We start from the raw sequence: 21,681 nt of genomic DNA, 5'->3' as shown, positions 1-21,681 counted from the left end.
CCAGCTTTAATAGTCAGAGGTAGGAACTATATAGAGGAATGTGGACTCGTTGACACTTGTTGATACTGGTGCACTTTTAGTAATGATTCCATCATTCCAATTTAATCTGATAAATCATAGTGATAATCATAAGTGATTTATTCATGATGAAAAGTAAATCTTGAACATTTTTAATCTTTATATCATGTGAAAATGACAATGGCATGTATCTGAATATTTGATGTTCTTTGAGATGTTATTGAAATGCATGAATATTAATGTGACAGATATGATTGTTATCACAAATGCAAGGTTTTCCCTAGGCCTCTAGTTGGAGATCATCATGCAAATATCCGTGACTATTTCATATACTGTATGTCTCCACTTCATGTAAGAGGATGCTTTAAGTGGGATAGCAGGGCCGATGAGAAACCAGGGGGTCCTCAAGGCTTCCATGCATCATTATTGCATCATAAATTGTATGCACTGTGTAGGGAACACATCCAACTAGTTAAGTGAAACACATGCGTATTATCCATCAACAACATTGTTGCTGTGTTTACATTACCATGAAGTCTAATACTTATGAAGTCTGTATTTTTCAGTGATTTACATTCAAATGACAGATGTTTTCCAACCCAATGAGGATGCATTTCCGGCCTTTGCTGTCATTTCCCAGCTTTGATGTCATCTAACGAAATCATCAGGAGGATCAATCAATCTCAACTACCATCCCCAGACAGACAGTGCCAGTGCTGCCTAAGAGGAAGTCTCAGTGAGAAGCCGTTTGTCTCACTCCACTAGTGTCTAATGTGGTAGATTAAAAATGATGAAACAAGGAAAATGCACCAGTAACCAGATAAATGAGTGGGAATGAGCACGAGGGATCACTTGGAATTCCTATGTTCCTCTGAACTCTCGTTCACAGCATTGTTTCCCAAACATTATTATTGACCACTTTTTATGGTGAGTAAATATCCTGTTTAATATAATTGTATTCATAAATTTTAAAAACATTTAAGCAATTGTGCATATTGTGCAATATATTTTGTAATATGTGTGGGAAGTAGCCTACTGGTTTCCAGGACTCTGCCATATTCACCTTCAAAATGTCATCCCGGTACTGCAACGCCCTCACCACAAAACAAAACTCTCCATTATGACTAATCAGGCCAGCAAAAACACTTCACCCCAAGCTCCCCTATCTGAACTGTACACCTGGTCAGTAATCAGGAACGCCACTCTGATCAAACAGGACCCCTCTCACCCCCTCCCCACCAATCCTTCCAGTTGATACTGACATTGGGCTATGATGCTACAAAGTCCCACTGGCCTGGATATGGACCACTTTAAATAAGCATTGTAGTATGTGCCGTTAACACTGTTCTTGTCAGTTGTAGTTTAACTGTGTGTGTGTGTGTGTGTGTGTGTGTGTGTGTGTGTGTGTGTGTGTGTGTGTGTGTGTGTGTGTGTGTGTGTGAGAGAGAGAGAGAGAGAGAGAGAGAGAGACAGAGAGACAGAGAGAGAGAGAGAGAGAATACAGTAAATGTGTTTTAAATGTGCATTTGTTGAGCCATGTCAGAGAGAAACTTATGTTACTTGTGAAGTTGTGACATTAATGTCTTTTTAATCAATTGTTTTAATTCATTATATCACAAAAACAATACATTATGCCAGCATAACATAGTAGCCTATACATAGATGTATCATGAATAAAACTAAACAAGATAAATATAGAACACAACACACAATGACAGACAATAAAGTTATCTTGAATCTTGAATCTCTCTTGCGCTGTGGTCCACTCCGGGAGATTGATTGTCCCGCTCTAAAATGTCTCAGACCATCACGAGTGGAAAGATAGTTCCAATCAATCACAGCTCACATCTTGACATGGTAAATTGCGTGTATGGTGAATGTGTGCGAGGAGAAATCATTATAGAAGCATCAATTGTCATTGGCTTATTATGTAATAACATGTAGGGAGAAAGCGTTATGTGAAATCAAAATATGTTGCTTTTTCACAATTCTCCATTAACCTCTGCTAATGCTGTGGATGGTGCTTTCATATATCATAATCATCAACAGTTCCATCATCAACACCAACACTAGGCAGTAAACAACAGCAGCTTGCTATCTTTCAAACCACACTGTCTAGCCCATAGCTCTTTTATCAGATGAACACACATTGGCTGAGGCATCAATCAATCCCGGCATCATGGAAAATCCTGCAGCAGTCAGACTCAGGACCGACTCCAGCCATGCCTGGGCGGGCTCTGCTCCGCCGCTAGTGGGCAGCGGGCAGGGCCGCTTTCTGACTGACACGACCATTAGAGATCGTTTCGCCTGTCTAAATCCTCCCAATATAATGGATTATCCTCAGAGGGAGCTGTGGCAGAGAGGATGACTCCCGTGAGGGCCTTGGCAGCGAGACAGCGAGACAGACAGTGCTTGACACAGACAGACCATTTTTCCAGGGTGCAGTAGACACTATCCAACGTAATGATGAGTGAATCATTACAGTCCTAGATATGCAAAGACGGGGAACTAATGACAAACAAAAAGTGAGTGAATGGCAGAGGCAGGACAGTTTTCCCAGCTAGATTCTGCTAGTGGATAATGTTATTGTGACAATTTCATTTGCAGTATGCGTGGCTCTATATATGAACACTGAATGAGAGTGACAATGCATTAAAGTAGTTCCGAGGGGAACCTGCAGACTACAACTGACAGAATATTCAATTTCTCTTTCATGCAGAAAATCAGCACAACTGCACACAATACTTTTTCGCAATCTTTTTATGTTACCACCACCATAAGGCTACTAAAAGTATATAAATAGGGATTTGTATCTATTGACAAGGACATTTTGGAACAGAAGACGTGACTACCCAGGGCCCCTATTTTGGGATGAGGGACTCATAAGTAGGGTACTTGGGTTGCTGAAAGTTAAATAAAACCATGGAAGGAAATAGGGTAAAAGCTTGCATTAGGCATCTAAATGTGTCTAATTCTGACAAGTAGCTAGATGCACTTGAGTGCACATGCAGGGCTCAGAATGCCTTGCTACTCCATCCATTCATCCAGCCATCTTCAACCGCTTCCAGTGTTCCCTCTCCTGAGCAACATTCTCCACTTCTTATTCCTCCGGGGGGATCCCGAGGTGTTCCTTGGCCAGTGTGGAGATGTACTTCCTCCATCTGGTCTGCCACAGGGTCTCCTCCCAGAGTGACTGAACTATCTCTAAGGGAGATACCTGCCACCTGTCTGTGAAAACACATTTCAGCCGCTTGTACCCGCAACCTTATGCTTTCGGTCATCACCCACACTTCATGACCATAGGTGATGTTATGGAATATCGAAATTGAACATATGGGACCCGGCCCGGAGGAAGCCCGGGGCCCTCCTCTGGAGCCAGACCTGGAGGTAGGGCTCGACAGCGAGTGCCTGGTGGCTGGGGCTGGGCTTACCACGGAGCCCGTCCAGGCTTAATAAAAGTCTGGGTTTCCGAGGCTAGGCCGGGCTCAGCCAGAAGAAGCAACGTGTACACGTTTTCGACGCCACGTGGGCCCACCACCCGCGTTCGGAAACAGTGAGGTCGGGTGCACTGCCACAACAGCCAGGAGGCCATGCTACTCTGTCTACACAATTACAATACATGTGTGTTTTTTATGCTCTTCAACAACATCTACTGAGGCTGAGTCCATACAACAACAAAGAACACTACTGTGAAGAACCACTGGGGTAGGCACTAGGCAGGCATAGCTGTTTAGTGTTTACGGAGGAAGTAGTAGATGTAATTTTCTGTATCTCAATGTAAGGGAAGCAGCCCTCAATAAAGAAGCATATCAGCAAATCTTCAGAGAATGAGATAGGATCTCTCTCTGGCCCCAGCTTGCGACAGGTCAATATAGTGGCACAGGCTGCATTCATCAGCAAACTCTGCTGCCTGCCGCCACGGGGAGGGCAGAGAGGGAAATATCACAGCAGCTTAGGTTATATCACGTGAAGCACATGACGCAAACTAAGCTGTTCTGCTTGAAGTCCATAGTGCAGAAAGATGCACGACAACTCCAACCTTGTTTATCATTTCTGGATTTGTTTCCTTCTGGGGAAAAGATAAGAAGCTATCCATCATGGCCACCGTCTGCGACCTGAAGATTCCATTATGGCCCGACACAATACGTTTGCTGTTCGTGTCGAAAGGCGCACAAAGGCAATGCCAGGAGCCAATTTTCTTTTTACCACCATGAATAAAAAACCCATTCATCTTCTTCTGTGTACATTCAGAAAGGCAGACAAGGGCTGAGTGGAGAGCCATTATCAACCTGTCCCCTAAAATTAAATACACCTTAACATTTCAACAATGGTCCCAAAGCCCAATTGCAAGCACAAGGGAACGCCCCCATGCTGTTATGGGATGATATGAGATCCAGCAACCTGGCGACTTCAAAGAAACGCCAGTGATTACGTTTTCTAATCTAAACCATAACACAATTTGCCATGTCTCTGATGCTGCTGAGGAATTTATGAGAAAAGATTTGTCCTTCAAATCTATGAACACACACACACACACACACACACACACACACACACACACACACACACACACACACACACACACACACACACATTCCACTTAGTTGATACACAACAGATTGATTTCTTCACTGACACTAGTATTGGCCATTCCAGATGTCCCCTGCTGTCTGCCACTTCACACTATTGGATAATCTTCCTTTATTGATTTACCTTTATTTTTGGAGTGTAGACATGGGACCACACACAGTGAAGCCCCAAAGATTCTCTCTCTCACATTCTTCCTCATCCTTTATCCTTCTATCGACCTGTCTATCTATAAAACTGTATAAATTGTAGTATTCTGTAATAATAGCATAACAGATAATTCACTTCCACCACTACTAGGGCCTGCTAGTAGCATACTTAAAGTAAGTAAAGACAACCAGACCAAATCTGAATCATAAATATATAAAAATGAATAACAATTAAATAAACTTCTCTCCAAAGGTCACGGTTAAATCACATCGGTCAATTTATGGTCATGAAGCGGTGAATTTAATATACGTTTCACTTGGATTGATCCACAATAGAAGCAGAGGGGAAGGCAGGGATAAACTGCTAGCCCCTACTGCACTGCTAGAGTCAGCATGTCAGTTCCTTTACACATGATATAGGTCAAGAGGGGCGTCACAAGGGGGGGGGGGAAGTGGGACTGTGTTACTAGAGCCCAAGGTGGAGGGGCCTTAATTATTTTATACTTTAGCTATTGAAAAATAGCAGATCTACATCTGCTATTTTTGAAAAGTCGTGAAAATGTGTGCAAATCTTTGAATATGTGTATTTTTTAAGCGAACATTTGTAACTCAAATTTTGCTTCTGGGGGTCCCTGGAATTAAAGATTTTGAGATGGGTGTCCGTGGCCAAATACATATCATTTTGGGGGTCCTTCACATGAAAACATTTGAGCACCACTGACATAGAAACATAGTAAAAAAAAAAAAGGAAATCTTAGGATTTGAAATATTCAAATTCACGATTTTTCAAAAATAGCAGATCTACAGAGCTTGTATATCTGCTAGACTGCTATTTTCAATAGTAGCAAAAAATAATGCGTTCCCATTCATGGGGGGCCCGCAGTGAATCCTTGTACCCAGGGCCCAGAATTTGGTGCGACACCCCTGTAGGTCAATGTTAAATCGTTTTAGAGCCAATTTGCTATCTTGGAGTCATGGTTTATCTTGTTTAGACCAGTTCTCCAGGTGCAGAGAGTGGGCTGGGATGAGTTTGCATGCTGCACCTCTCTCTTTGAGGTGCAGCATGCATGCAAAAAAGAAAAATGGCAGTAAGAGCCATGTTGGGTCTGACCTCCAGCTAGGAGAGAAAATACATTTGAATGGAAACAGTAGCTTTGACTCCAGACAGAAATCGGGGCTGTTCTCCATTCACAGTAGGGAACAAAGCCTGTGTGCTCTCCACATGGATTATAGGTTCCACAACCTGCATATTTAGGGGGGACTTCGGGTGAGGCAATTCTTTTGGATTCAAGTCAAACATTTCCACGGGGCCTGTTTAGATTAAGCAGTAGAAGAGAATAGTGTATTCCCAGGGACCTGTGTTTAGATTAGCCTGAACAAATCTATCCATGGCAATGATGCCTTTTACAGTAGTTTGACTAATCCACTCTCACATTTGAGCTTGCTTGGGCTGAGAGGCTGCCTGTATCCCAGTACGCCTGCCCTACACTAAAATCCTTAGTGTCAAGTTACCTCCTAAAAAACGATTTGAATCATTAGGTTTGAGTACATTTTTACACTTGAGTTAAATTGACACTGTACTGCAGTCTCAATAACATGAGAACAGCATAAAAGATTTGCCATTCTTGGTTATAACTGGCATGGTCTGCTGTCTATGGTTGTATTTATCTTAATTTGCAAGAGAACCAAAAGCTATCTGCTTGTAAATAAGGGCAACTTCATCAGATGAGAGCAGAATAGACAAGTGTGGAATCATCGAGAAAACGTAACGTCTTTTAAAAGCCAAGTTGAAAATAATAATAATAGTCTCAAATTTGGTCATGATTTCAGTCCAATCAGTCTTCAATTAGGCTGCCGCTAGCCCGCTACACAATCAAAGTTAAATATTTCAAATATAAAACACAGCAGACTCGGACACAAACACTGTCTGATAGACAGTAGACACCTAGCCTCCAGCAACTGCATGCAACACAATCACATACGTATAATTTGGCTCAACATGGAGAGCACTTATTCGGGCAGGAGTGAGAGATGGCATTATGCAGATATCTGTAAGTCTGCTGGACTGTGTAATTCCATGTTGATTAGTTTTGGAGACCAGCAAAATAAGATTGTCAGAATACATAGATCATGATTAATTGTAATTACTGCCACCAGTTTGGTTCTAATCATCACATAAATCTCCGAGTGTGTTTCTCCTGAAGATGTCAGTATTCCATGGTTAGTAATTGATGGCTTCTCTGAATACACTTGGGGTATTTATTCATCTATGTAAATGGCACACATTACTCAGGAAGTGATTAGAATAGGGGTGAAAAAATACTCAGCCACAAAATATAACAAATTACAAAACTAATGGACTATGATGACTTCTCAAACTTCAAGCAGGACTCATGCAGTGGGCCACATTTGTGTCACACACACACACACACACACACACAGTAAATACAAACTGTTAATTCCTTCTCACGCTATATGAAATTTATTTCTTTTAGTAGTACTGTACAAGAAAGAGTTGGTTGGCTTCTAATACCAACTGCAAAATCATGTTTGTTTGTGTTGTCCTGTTTAATGTCATGACCAAACAAGAGATAGTTACATGAATATGTTGCTGTACATGGGATATCAAATATACGGAGATCAACATTGCTCACATACACAATAAATAACACTGTTGGATTATTAGCAACAGGACATTGTGACGGAGGTGAGGGGGCAAAAAACAAATCTCTCCTAATTTCCTTTGATATTAAAACAAACATGACAAATCTAAAGTCTCTATACTTCCAGGGTACAGCGCTGAATAGCACTTCCCGCATCAGAAACTACACTGTGGTTGAATTGTACAAAAAAAAAAAAAAACATAATAAAAGTCTTTCAGATGGAAGCAGATTTCTCTCACATTTAGTTTGAACGGAACGGGCAGGAAAAAAAAGCAGAAAAAGGGGAAACAAAAACAAAGCTTTCCTCTAAACTGAAAAAACAAAATAGGATATGCATACTGTATATACAAACAATATTGCTAAAAATGGACCACCACCCCTCCGACTATCAGCCAACAAGACGCCCATCCACTCTCTCGGACCTCGTCGACCGCCCTTTCTTTCCCTGGCCACACTTGGTGCCCAACATCACTCCTTCCTGCGCTTCTTATCGTGGTAATCGTCCTTGGAGCGGCCGCTGGTGGAGGGCCTCTTGGAGCCTCCGTGCTGCTTAGCCTCTTCCAAGAACTTGTCCAGCCCGAAGGGATCCTCCTCGAAGGCCACGGGCCCCTCCCGTCGCTGGCTGGGGTCAGCTCCTGAGAACTCCTTATCAGGAACAAACCTGGGGAGAAACACGATATTATCGTTTATCGTGATAAAAACACTCACGATAATCGTATCGCTGAGATTTAATTTATAGCGATATCGTCCTCCGTCATGCACTGGGATCAATTCAGCTTTTATTTGCCAAGCTGCATATCCGGTACCACTTAAACTCCCCTATAATTTGTTAAAGGTACTTATAATATACGTTCTTGATACATTCTTTTTTTCACTCCATCAAATATCTTTGCCAAAAAAATAGCTGATCTATTATGATCGGCTATTTTATGGCAAATGTTCCACCCCAGGATAGTGGGTTTTGATTAACGCGATAATATCGTAAATCAAGATTTATTTTTACACAATAATCGTGATATAAAATGTTCATATCGTCCCATCCCTAATGTGTAAACATTTGGATTCTGTCCTGCAATGTTATGTCTAGTGTGTGACATGTATGCACACAAACTGGTTAACCCCTTCATAATATTTTTAGGTTGCTTTGAATAGGCAAATTAATGTGAACAACTGAAATGGTGGAGGCAAGCCTACCAGTCAAAGTAGCAGGTAAGAGGGTTACATACTGCCATGGTATACAGCCAGAAGTACCAGTATTTTTGTTTTTAAAGGCCCTCACTGGTGACTCAAGTGACAACAATAGATTGCTTGATTCTGGGTCAAATGAAAGCAGACCTCAAAGACTGACAGATACAAAATGTTAACGTATTCCCTAGAACGGATGAGTTAACGCCTCAGAGAATAGTATGAAGGGAGCTTCATGTGTGGGCATGTGGCCACGCAGACCGCATGCAGCCCCCAATGTCAAACTTGACAACTAAACATAAGGGGCAAGCTATGCTCGGTCAGTAGAGTGTGGCTCCATTGCCCTGGAGGGCCAGAGCTCTTGCTGAGCCATCATCGTGTGCACTCTTGCCTGGTTGTCTTGAAATGAAACCAAGACCTCAAAAATAAGTTTATATATTCTTTCCTCTTGAGGAAACATGAACAAGAAGGTTAAGGGCAACTTGGATAATAGTCCCACTGATCCAAAGCCAACACTCACATTCCTTATAGCAGCTTGTTAAATGTGTAGACATATGAAAATATATATGATGATACCTGTCTTTGTGCATGAGTGTGTCGAAGTCATCTGCGTACGCATCCTTGTCCACATTCCTGCTGGGCCGGTAGATGTTCTGGGCCATGTCTCTGCCGCCGCGGAATGGCTGGTCGTACACGTTGTACGTCTCATCCTCGCCTCCAGCAAAACCACTGTCCATACCCTGGGGAGGAAAACATGATGTTATTATATTTTATTTATCCAGGGAAAGTCGACCGAGCGATCGTACTCTTTCACCTCAACAGCCTACTTCACAGCTCCAACAGTCACACCTGGGAGATGTCTGTTAGATCACACAGTCCTCCGCTACTTGAGCAGTTAGGCCTTGCTCAAGGGCATTTCAATAGTGATTGTTGAAGAGAGGGATGCAGATGGTCCAAGGACCACTACTCCAACATCGAGGGTACAACTAAAAGATTAGTCTTAGGGCGGCTTGCACCAAGAGGGATTAAATAAATCTTAGTTTAGGGTTAATCAAGGGTTTGTTGATCTAGGTTTTATTTTAAATCGAGGTGCGTTGCACCACTTAAATTTAAGCATTGCTTAATAAATCTGTGATTATACCCTTAACCTGTGATTAAAACCATAAACTGTGATTAATTCATGGATTAAATGTCCTCCATCTTGGATTTTGTAAACAAACTGGAATATGCTATTCTCTTGAGCCTAATATCATTAGCGTTACTCTTTTATTCACTTCTAGGAGAATGTGGGCAGGCCTATGTTAAGAAGAGTGCCTGCAGCCAAAACAAAACAAAAACAAAAAAATATATATAACGCTCCGTCATACGACGGTGACGCTATAGTGCGGTGCGGTGATGCGCGGCTATCTATCGAAGCAAGAAAAGACACCAGTTTTGATCACATTCACATTTGAGTCAGTTATGAAGCGATTTCGAAAATTAAAACGTCTCCATGTTGCTTGGGAAGTCCACAAGCTTCCATGACAAATGTCTGTATTATGTCCCTGTAAATATTTAAATGTTCGCTAATTTAAAGATTAAAGACAACAATATGATGAGATGTTTGTTTTCAGCTGTGAAACGCTGTCCGCAGTTTACAGTTGCAAGCCTGCAGGGCTTGTTGTGAGGCTTCCCTCAAAGGAGGAGGGGGACCCCCATTCATGTCAATGGCATGTTTGCATTTAAACCACCTCTGCAGCAAGTTTAAAATTAATCCCTTATTGATGTTTAAATCAAAGTTTAAAGTAGTGGTGCAACAGGATTAACAGTAATCCAGGTTTACAGTGAAAATTCAAACCAAGATTAAAAGGATGGTTTAAAACTAAACCTGATTAATGAAAACTAGGTTTAAGGTTTGGTGCAAGCTGATTAAAAGATAAACCTTGATTTAAATCAGTTTAAGGCTTAAACCGTGTTGGTGCAAGCCGCCCTTAGTGTTTTTTTTCCTCCCTGATAAAGTTGTTTTATTCTTAGTTCTCTACTGCTCCCCATGTAAAGCGCCTTTGAGTACTCAGAAAAGCGCTATAAAAAAATCGAGATATCATAAGATCTCATAACCCGTAGCTTTCTCGGCGTGGCTAGCTTTTTAACTGTGTGTGTTATTCTAACCTTGCTCTGGTTGAACAGTCTCTGGTCGTACTGGGCCTCGCTGGATGTCCGTGGGTTGGGCACTCCAAGGGCAATCTGCTCACTGATGTCCCTGTCCTGGTCCCTCTGCAGCTTTGACCTGGGAAAGGACAAATGAGAACACACACGTGATGTACAAACAACACTACACAAAGAGAATACACCTAGTTCTAGATAAAAAGGGATTGTGTTCCAGATGCCGTGTACATTAGTGTGAGTGTGAACCAGGATCATTAGTAAGATGAAGAGAGTTGTGTGGAAACAGAAAGAAAACGACTACGGGGAATCCTGTAGACCACACAAGAATGGAAAAATAACTGGCAGCAGATTTTAGAAAATGGTTCACAAAGTAATTTCTGCCTTTTTACAAAGCAGCGCTAGTTTCCACCCTGTGGTCTCACAAAGTGATTAAAATCTTGGCTAATCGTCCTCGAACAAACTGATATTCCAAGGTTAAGTGGGAGGCCATGAGGTAATGAGGTCTCGTCCCTACGACAGATAAAACTCTGATTGTGATGAGCGTTTTGGTGCTCCCCCGCACCCACCCCGTTGTCACATCAACTGACAACACTCACGCAGTCTACACACACACACAATCCAGTATCATTTCAGACAAGGGCTCACAGCTGAGTGCTGTTCTGGGTCCAGCTGTGTTTGTTTGGTATTACTGCTGGCGGCCATGAATGATTCAGCAGCGATGGCTTCGTCCGTCTGTGTGTGTGTGCGCACGCACGCGCTTCAGGCGAGTTCATATGCGGGGCGTTAGTCGCTACCTCTTATCGGGGGCGGCTCTGGAGATGTTCCTGTCATGCTGCCGCTCTTTCCTTCTGTCATGGCGGATCTCGTCACGCTCCCTGGCCTCGCCCTCCTCGCCACCTGCTGAGAGGACGGCAACAAATGGAGGTAAGCACGGTGGGAGAAAATGACATAAGGGGGTGAGAAACGCACACAGAGAGGGGGGAGATAAAGAGGGCGTGAAGGAGGAAGGTACACACCCAGTGGGGGGTGGAGAAAGCATTGGGAAGATGGAGAGAGAATGAGGGAAAGAGAGACCAGAGGGAGGGGATGTGTGGCAAGTGAAGAGAGAAACAGGGAATGATGGTGGTACAACCAAGGAAGATAAAAAGGGAGGTTTGAGGAGGAGACAGTGAGTTGATTTATAAAAGGAATCCGCAAACACAGTTGACGGCTAGTCATCAACTCCCAGCTGAGTTTCAGCTACCTTACAACCATCGCCTACAATTCTGGTAGGAAAATACTACATTTGTACACACTGTTCCAACACACATTTGCATACTGAACATGGCTTTGTTTAGCCTGCCTAAATGGTTACTCTGACAATTTAGGACATGCAGGCTTATTTTAGTATTTGTATTTTATGTTTTACATCTTGGTGGCAAGCCATACAAGGAAACAAGACTAGACTCGCAGCTCTTTTGCTTTTAACAACACACAATGTTTAGAAACAGAAAGATGAGGCACAGCTGTAGCTGCCCAAATAATGCATCGCCCACATATCCGCAATGTCACCAGTTCCATTCCAGCTCTAGACTCTGGTGTTGCAAGATTGCAACCCTTTAGTTTCATGTGTCTCTACAAAGCCCAAATTTAAAATAAAACAAAATTAGACTGATTGGGACTGACCTTTGTCCCCATGACCTTTGATGCCCGCCCTGCGGTCTCGAGCCATCTGGGCCAGCTCCCTCAGTTTCTCCTCCTTCTTTTCCTTCTCCTTCTGCGCCATCTTCTTCTCAACCTGGGCACGCATCTCCACTGCTTCTCTGGCCTATGCAAACACACACACACCCACACACAAACACACGAGTCAGAGGTGGACTTCATTAGCCACTTTCAACCTGGCATCCCTATCTTGGGCAAGTCACTATATGGGGGGAATGTAAAATTTGTAAAAAAAAGAAAACCTTTCAAGTTTGAAAATGAGCTAAAACAGCTTATTACCCGGCCTGTTTGGATTCTTGATTCTGATTGGTCGAGCGCTGAAATCAGAGGTCTGTTATTTCTGGATAGCAGACCGCTCGGCTCAATAACAGACCGATGGCTAATCAAAGACTCAGAGCACCTGCTGCAGTCAAGCTGCGCTGCATGAATTTAATGCCGTATCCAAAATGTCAGCCATGTAAACAACCACACAGCGACATTTAGAACTAAACGTTGCTCTCAAGAATGTTTAAAAAAATATTTTAAGCGAGAAATAGACGACGTAGTATCAGAAAATGGATTCTATCTAATCAGCACTTCCTTGTTTTCCAAGGCGACCGTGTCGCGCTGGGAGGACGCCCAGCGCAACACTTGTGGGACACTTCCAGCCGTCTGTAAACAAGGAAATACTTTGTTTTGTTTTTAGTTTTCAGTCAAATTATTAATTTTATTTAGTAGCCGGGTAATAAGCGGGATAAATACTGGCTCCTTGGGGGTTGTTCATATATAACATCCCTTCGACACTCCGAGTTATCAGTCCGTCGGGATGTTATATATGAACAACCCCCAAGGAGCCAGTATTTATCCCTTACATATATACATTGTGAGCTTGTAGGTGGGTATGTAGACCGGGATGTTTACTTTCACACGGAAATGAAAAATTCCAACCACGGCCCAGTGTCGCCGTGAAAAAAACAAACGAAAAAACAAAACAAAACAAAACGTTTCTCGGCTATCTAAGCGTTTTTTTTTTGGAGAAAGATTCTGAGATAAAGCCGTTTCTTTGCAGCAGCAATGAATAGGAGCCTATGAAGATTACACACTTCCTGATGATGGCGGCCGGGTTGCATCATGGGATATGACGTTTTTTTCGCTCACCAGCGACTGCCGCAGCACCCGTTTACCTGGTAACTAGCTAACACGTCCCTGGACGTGTAAGCAGGACGTTTTTGGCATCGCAAGTATTAATGATGTGAGTAGGAATGTAGTGATTCATTGGTGAGTTTTAAGATAATTTTGAAAGCAAAGTGTGTGTTCTGAAATCACTAAAAACCATGTAATGGAATCCACAGGGGTCAACAGCAGCACAGCACCATACCTTTCTGTCGGCGATGTACAATGCCTCAGCCAGCTTGGCAAAGTTCTCATTAATGTGAACTGTCTGGAGGCCCCGGCCGTCTGCGGCCAACCGTTTGTCAAGAGGGATGGTGTAACCCTGCAAGGGAAGAGTTTAAACATTTAGGCCTGAACGGAAATCTGTGTCATGTTAGATTTGAAAACTTTAACCATTATTTTATGCTTTAACTTTTGAAAAATAGCAGATATACAAGCTCACAGCGAGTGCCACACTGCGAGCTTGTAGATCTGCTTTTTTTGAATAATTGTGAACATTTGTGCAAGTCTTTGAAAACTTTTGACCCGATTCCATAAGTGTCTTCTAAATCCTTCTTCTAAATCAGTGGTTCTCAAACTTTTTCATGTCAAGGACCCCTAAAATGACCATGTATTTGGCCGTGGACCCCCATCTCAAAATATGTTGTTACAGGGACCCCCCAGAAGCAATACGAGTGCCGCGCTGTGAGCTTGTATCTCTGCTATTTTTCAATAGTTAAAGCATTAAATAATTCTGGGCCTAAATGGGTTAAACATTTAAAATAAAGACAGTGACGATGGTAGCACACCAATTCATTAATCAGAATATAGCCGCTTTTGGCACATGAGTATAACACATTTCTTTCTCCCTTCACTCCTGAGACAATTTGCGACACTATTAGAAATCAACACTTGCGTGTGTCCCTAAAAATACACACAACACCAAACACATGCATGCGCAAAAAAAGTTTAGTTCTAGTACTGAAAGTCGGTGAGCGTTGCCCTTTACAACTAGACAGTGTGCAGTGATTGATTCCCTCCCTGTGCCCCAGGAGGGCGGGGAGTCAGGCTGCAGTGTCTCTGTACCTTAGCGTTCTTCCAGTTGGAGATACAAGGGGGAATCTTCCACTCCTGCTGTTCCTTGACCGTCATCTGAAACAACAGATGGAGAAGTCAGACTTCACTGGCTGCTGGCGGATGTAGGCGACTTTCACATTCATTCATTTATTTTTAGTCTTTGAGGCATTTCACACTCTTGTAGTACAGAGTTGCGAGAGACAAGAGTTGCGAGAGAGAGAATTTTCTAGTACTTGAAGAGATAGAGGACATGCAACAAAGATCCGCGGGCTGAAATCCAACTGGGAACGTTGCGATTTTATGGTTGACACGGCCCAGAGCCTTAATTATTAATGCACACTTCATATCTTTAATCCACCAACAAATATTAAAAAGGAAACAGAACCTCTCAATTGGAGTATTAATAATTGAGAAAGGTCAATTACATTAATTAAAAAGAAGATATAACGTTCAAAGAAATAGGTAGAAAATATGGATTTCGTATAAGTGTACCTTTCTGCTTGGTGAGTGCATGACAGGCGCAGGGGGGGATGGTGGTCCACGGGGAATTTTCTTGTTGATTCTGCAACACACATTCTACATATTAGATTTAAATTGATTTTCATGACATTTTAATTGAATGTGGTTAACATCGGAGAGGGACAGGAAAGTTAGGGCAGAGGAGGGATGAGATACCTGCATTACTGTACTCATGTGTGAATTTGATAGCAAAGTGTGAGATACTGCCATGTCAGAATCGATCTCACAGGAACAGAGGTGTTTGTCACATAGGAAATGTTCAATTAGGTCAACACTAAAAACCAATCTCACAATTAGCTTGGTTGATTACAATTCCAAGCGCGTAAAGCAACGGATCACACAACGAAAGCTGTAAAAGCAGCAGTGTCGTGTAGCTGGCACATTTTCAAGTATTATTTGATATGTGTTATTCAAAGATCTGGTTATTATTCAAAGATCAAAGCATCCCAGCTCTAGTCACAATATCCTGAGGAGGACCCTGGGGAGAACTTAACGCAAAACTGCCACGCACGGCTGGTTACATGGCAGTAAGTACCAGGGATGTTGATGTTTTCCCCCCTCTACTACAAAGGAAGGGTAATGCGTGTGAAGGTGAAATTCCTTTTAGACCGAATTAAATTATTTACATGCAAAAACGTATATAGCCGTAAATAGCCAATCTACCAGCTCGCGATGTGTTGTAACCGTGTAGATTAGCTATAGTCACTATTTTGTGCAACACTGTTATATGACAAAGTATAAAATACAGATTTATTGGTTTATCAGACTAATCGGTTCCATTTAGTACATTATTATTATAAAAACATGCTTGTCGATTAATAAAAAAGTAATCGTGATGTTTGGAATTATTGCCTAGCTGACATTAGGGTTAATTTATACTTCATCATATAACACCTTTTTAACAATAAATTGTTGAAAGTAGTGTTGAGCAACACTTTTTTTAATACATCATTCTTGTCAATAACAATATATTTTCAGTTGGGTCGTGTGCTGTGAAGTATAACATTCTTCACCATTCTGAAAGTTGATAATGGCAGCATTTGTTCATTGCGTGACCAGGTTATGTTTAGATTTTGTGTGACTGGGATATGTTTACGAACTTGAAGCGTGGAGGCTCCATTGGGTCCTTCTGCATCTCCACCATGCGAATGACTCTCTGCTTGGCCCCCGAGTTGAATGCCACTCCTTGCTGGGATGGAGTGTATCTGAGGAAGGGAGGAGGAAAAAAAACATTAAGAGAACATAACTGTAAACTCTACTCAACTATTCCGTGTTCATTACTTATTTACACGTTTGCTATTTTTTCAGAGAAAATAATTTTCCATTCAGATTAAAGTAGGTTGCTTGCCATACATATTCAGGTTAAGGCAAGAACTGCTGACAAAACAGTGCAATGGAATGATTGGTGTTCTGCGGATTATTGATAAACACAAACCTAGCAACTGTGCGTGTGCATTGACTCTAGCTGACTGAAGACAGAAGAAAGACAATAGAAGAATTTAAGTGACCAGAGATAGACTGGCTTATTCCTCATCAAAATAAATTCCGATTCAGCTTATGGCTTTGTTAAAGCTGTACGTTTTATTATTGTGGCCTAGTAAGGATATAACAAATGGAATTTAACAGTAAGGTTTTTTACCAAAATATCACAGCATGTGGTTTTTGACAGCATAAATCCCCTGTTTAACTTCATGTACTGTGACCCATTAAATAACAAACAAGCATTTTGCTTTCGAAAAAAAGAATAATTGCTTTATTGAATTGAAACTAGTGTGTGTGCATGTGCATGCCTGCATGCATTTAATCTAATTTGCAAGATTTACATACAAAATTATTAACGTTAATTTATAGCTTGGGAAAACTATTACAGGAAAAGGAAAAGTTCAGAACTGTTGTTGCCTGAATAACCACAGTTTAAGTTACATCCATACTATTGTCCCCAAACTACAAAATAAATGGCAGCTGCTATTTTGATTTAGAGCAGACATATCTACCTGATGTATTGTGCAGGAGCCTGTTTGTCTGCGGCCCTCACTGGCATGGCCGCGGCAATCTTCTGAGACACCTGCTTTTCCAGGGCCATGCGTGTCTTCTCTGTCAGCTAAATAACCAAGAGATGACACGTCTCAATTCAAAGGCAAAAAAAAAATTGGATTCAAAAAGATAAGTTCAGCCTATCCAAAGTTCAAAACAGAGACAAAAATAAGATCTCACATCTTTGACAGACTCGTCGTCAGGCCTCTGCAGCTCTGGGGCTTCATCGTTGAGGACTTCCTTGGGAAGCAGGTCTGTGTACTTGCTGAAGATCACCTGCAGAGAGAGAGAAGACTCTTTAACACAGACAATTCACAACACAGAATTAAAATCAATCAAAAGACCATTTTGCAATGCCCGTTCGAGGAAGAAATGTTGCCCATCCTGCTGCGTTGTTGTTCTGTGTATATGGTATGACGATTAGGGATTGTGGGTAATTTTTGTGCAGACTCGCCATCTGTACCTTCACAGCTGGCTTGGAGGTAAAAAAGAATTGTACATCACAAAAACACACTTTGCACGAGTCTCTTTCTGTCTCACACGCGCGCACGCGCACACACGTTCTTGAGAAAGAATTACAGTGCCACTGCTGACAACATTACCCCAAATGAATGGACCTGGCCTTGTCTAAATAAACAAATCTTTGAGTCTGTATTTTGCTAAATAAATGTGTATGCTAAATGTATAATCTACCTACAGCTGTCATCTTGTGTATGTGTGAGAGAGATGAGACAGATTGAGCGAACGAGAGAAAAGGTGATGTGAAATGACGTAATAAAGAGTTTGTAAACCCTTCTGATTCTGCACATTTTGCAAAACGGCACACATTGTTCGGTTCATTAATGCCGGCAGCTCTTCATCACACCAACATTGAGCAATCTGTTTAAAAGCGGCTATAGAGACATGTTTTGATGGGTGTGTGGATGAATGCATATGGATGGTCTATTTATTTTGTGAACATCTGTACCAGTACTGTTTAGCTTTAGACAACAACATACCTTTTCCTTGCCCTGTCCTTGTCTAGCGATAGAGTCATATTTGATCTTCCCCTCTGCGTCCACCTGCACCGCCAGGGCATTGGAGGTCTTTTTCTTCCTGCCCATCTCCTGGGGGAACTGGGCCACATGGATCTCTGGGAAGGCTCCGCCATCGCCAAAGTCCTATAGGAACACAAGAACATAGAGATGGGGAGGTTAAAATGTCCCCTTCTTGCAGGGACCTTGGGAGGCATTCAGTCTATACACCATGACACAAACACTAAGCCTAGTTTAATTAGACAGAACTTTGTTAAGGTTTGTTGACTATTTACTCTGGTCTTGCACTTCTTTGTAAGGTAAGTTGTGCTGTAGTTAACTCATTAACTGCCAAAAACGTGAATCCCTTAAAAATCCCGTTGTACCACCCTGCCACGCCCGTGAATCCCGTGAATAAAAAAAAAAAAAAAAAAAAAAAAATGTTTTTTTTTTTTTTTCAAAAAATTTTTTTTGGACCCCAAAAACGTTAGTAGGCATGATAGCGATCGCGAAATTGCTTGTTTAACCCCCATACAACCCCCATACAACTCAGGTAGCAGACCTCCAAGCTCACAACAGTGTAAAACATAATGGCTGCTATCTCATGAATGCCTGAACGGATTTCCATTCGGATTTTTTTGTTTGAAAGCTGTGAGCAATGTGGACACACGTGGTGCATTATCTAGGCATGGGTGTGCATGATCCGTGCACTATGAATTACATGGAAGTCTATGGAGACGAATGGCAGTTAAAGAGTACGAAGGTATTGTTAAATGGCAGCATATGAGTTAATAAGGAATCTTCATCCACCATAAAGGAATGTTAGGCAAACAAAACGTACATTCCAAGCCACCACGGGCAGGACACAGGGTGAGCAATTCAAAGAAAAAGGTGAACTGTAGGCTAAAAAATTTAAATAAAGCACTCAATCAAAAACAATGTTTTTAATCATGTTCAACAATTGTCTCCTCCAATTAATAATTAACACACATTTGGCCTGTAAAGTCAGTATTTATTTACCTCGAGTGAGCGAGGTATCCATCCTTTTCGGTGTTCGTATGGTGGAGGTTCTCTGCGGGATGAAACCAGGGCATTGGAATAGGACTTCTGGGCCCGAAGTCTTTCTTCTGCCTCCAACTGGTCCTGTGACAGCTGGGTCGGAGCCGGTAAGAAGCTGTACACACGTACACACGCACACACACACACACACACACACACACACACATTAGAACAGTGGTTCTCAAACTTTTTTGACTCAGGGCACCCCTGAATTACACGTTCACCAAAAATAGCCGATCTACAAGCTTGCACGTGTCACAACGAGTTGGTGTAGAATGGAAAAAGAACTGAACAACAGTGCAACGCAGGTCTGTTTTACTAAGCATAGAGGGTCTAAGACAGTGGTTAAACGATAGTGATATTAATGAATTGCAAGTATTATCCAAGTATCAGTGGTGGAAAATGTACCCATATGTTTTACGTAAGTAAAAAGTATCAATACTGCATTATAGAAATACAATTCAATATAGAAAAATGATATTCTATTATAGAAATACAATTACAAGTCCAGAATTTACTGGAGTAAAAGCATGAAAGTGTTTACAAAGATTTACAAAAAGTACATTCACACAATGTTTGAAAATAGCAGATCGACACGCATTGTGGGCTTGTAGATCTGGTATTTTCAAATAGCCTAGGTATAAGCGATTAATGTATGCAATATTATAATGTCTATCTGCAAAGTACCTATTAACTAAAGTTTTCAAATACAATATTTGGATCCAGGATGTAGAGGAGTAGAAGTAAAAGCATTGGAAATTAAAGTACAAATAACTCTAAGTTGTACTTAAGTACAGTACTTGAGTAAATGTACTTAGTTACTTTGCACCACTGCTCACTTTGAGAAGCCCTGCTTTAGAGCACCATCTCAGTTAGCCGGGCCTAACGTTAGCCGGCCACTGAAATGTTCACACGGTTTCCATCTCGTTCAATGAAGCCGTTTCGACACTCGTACGTTATAAACTAGATAACAGTACATCAACACCGGCTTTTAGGCAACAAGCAGCATGTATGTAAAGAACCCCAATGTTGACAAAAACGGAACTATAAAGCATGTTAGCCTATGCTAACTCGTTAGCACGTTGCCGCTGCCGGGGCTACTAGCGTTAGCTTAGCAACACATCGCACAGGAGCCTGGGACGTCGTTATGAAAGACAAGTTATGTTGTTGGCTGTCATGAAAACACGAGTTGTCTGTGTTAGAACATTAATGGTTTTAGACTGAATGAACGTCGTCACAAGTACATGGATGAAAACGCAACACGACTCACCTCGTCAGCGACATGTTTCCTTTCCTTTCTTCCCTAGCAAGGAGGAGGACTGCACTGCACATGCGCACTGGCCGTCTGTTACAGCACAGAACAGCTAACCTCGCCTCACCAGGCTTTCCCCTCAGAGAAAGCCTGTCTTCGTTTACTAAACGGGCCGTTTGATCCGGTCGGGAGCGGAAGAGCTCCTACGTTTTTCTGTAGTCCAAAACGGACTACACTTTGGCCGGAAACAACGACCGGAAACAGTTTCAACCCAGTTTAGCGCATGCGCAAGTAGTTAGCGCATGCGCAAATACGGGTTAAAACTGTTTCCGGTCGTTGTTTCCGGCCAAAGTGTAGTCCGTTTTGGACTACAGAAAAACGTAGGAGCTCTTCCGCTCCCGACCGGATCAAAAGCCCGAAATTGGAAGCCAGCCCAGGCTACAGAACAGCAGAGGTGAGAAAAGTATTCAAAGTATCAATGCTGCCTGCAAATGTAGAAATACTCTTTTACAACTAAAAGTCCAGAATTAAAAATGTACTTGAGTGAAAGTACAAACGTTTTGGTATCGAAATGTATATTAAGCCTTAAATACATTACCTTAAAATGTTAAGGTACCAAAAGTAAAGGTACTCTCCCAGCACTCCTTGCCTGCCAAACCACAACCACCACCCCTCCCAGGGACCCCTGGAGCTCCAGGGACCCCCTGCCGCCGCCACCAAAAAGTACAAAAATGACCAAATGACCACCCCAACGGGGCTGCTCAGTGCTCATGGGGAATTACCGGGGACCACCGACTCCTGGTGCTCCAGAACGGATGCAAAAGTGCTCGCGCCCCCTAGTGGAGGACCCCCGCCATTGCAGCGCACATAAAAAGTTGTAACTCGGGCTAGGAACGCGGCGGAGAGCCGGGGCCAGTATCCACGATCCGCCTCGGCGGCATGGAGATAGCCTTGCGTAGAGCGCCATCTAGCGGCGGACCACTGCCACTGCAGCTGCGGCCAGAACCACCCATTTTCAACATTGAACTTAGGCCTACTATTACCCAGGGGGCAAAGGAAGGTGTGCTGCATTTGCCCCGACATAAAAAGTTGTCCACCAGAAATATTATCTATGACCCAGTAGGATCACAACCTATATGGACAACCCG

General features: G+C 42.3%; 1 protein-coding gene across 2 annotated transcripts; it reads right to left on the bottom strand.

Moving 5' to 3' along the window:
* Positions 1-7,262: 7,262 nt before the first annotated feature.
* On the bottom strand, positions 7,263-20,590 carry snw1 (SNW domain containing 1). 2 transcript variants are annotated; one of them, XM_080745183.1, is made up of 14 exons: positions 20,552-20,590; positions 19,243-19,396; positions 18,208-18,369; positions 17,390-17,485; positions 17,170-17,276; positions 16,276-16,380; positions 15,149-15,218; positions 14,666-14,731; positions 13,806-13,922; positions 12,413-12,554; positions 11,542-11,647; positions 10,751-10,868; positions 9,179-9,342; positions 7,263-8,078 (listed from the first exon to the last, which is right to left on the bottom strand). In XM_080745183.1, exons 1-14 carry the CDS (start codon positions 20,563-20,565, stop codon positions 7,886-7,888), a joined length of 1,614 nt encoding a protein of 537 aa, XP_080601309.1. In that variant the 5' UTR covers positions 20,566-20,590; the 3' UTR covers positions 7,263-7,885. The 2 variants fall into 2 exon arrangements, with proteins under 2 accessions (XP_080601309.1, XP_080601310.1); XM_080745184.1 differs by having other exon boundaries at positions 11,542-11,644.
* Positions 20,591-21,681: the final 1,091 nt, after the last annotated feature.

The sequence above is a fragment of the Nannobrachium achirus genome (assembly GCF_963921795.1).
Source record: "Nannobrachium achirus genome assembly, chromosome: 16".
Taxonomy (NCBI): domain Eukaryota; kingdom Metazoa; phylum Chordata; class Actinopteri; order Myctophiformes; family Myctophidae; genus Nannobrachium; species Nannobrachium achirus.
This window is presented reverse-complemented; position numbering and strand designations above follow the sequence as displayed.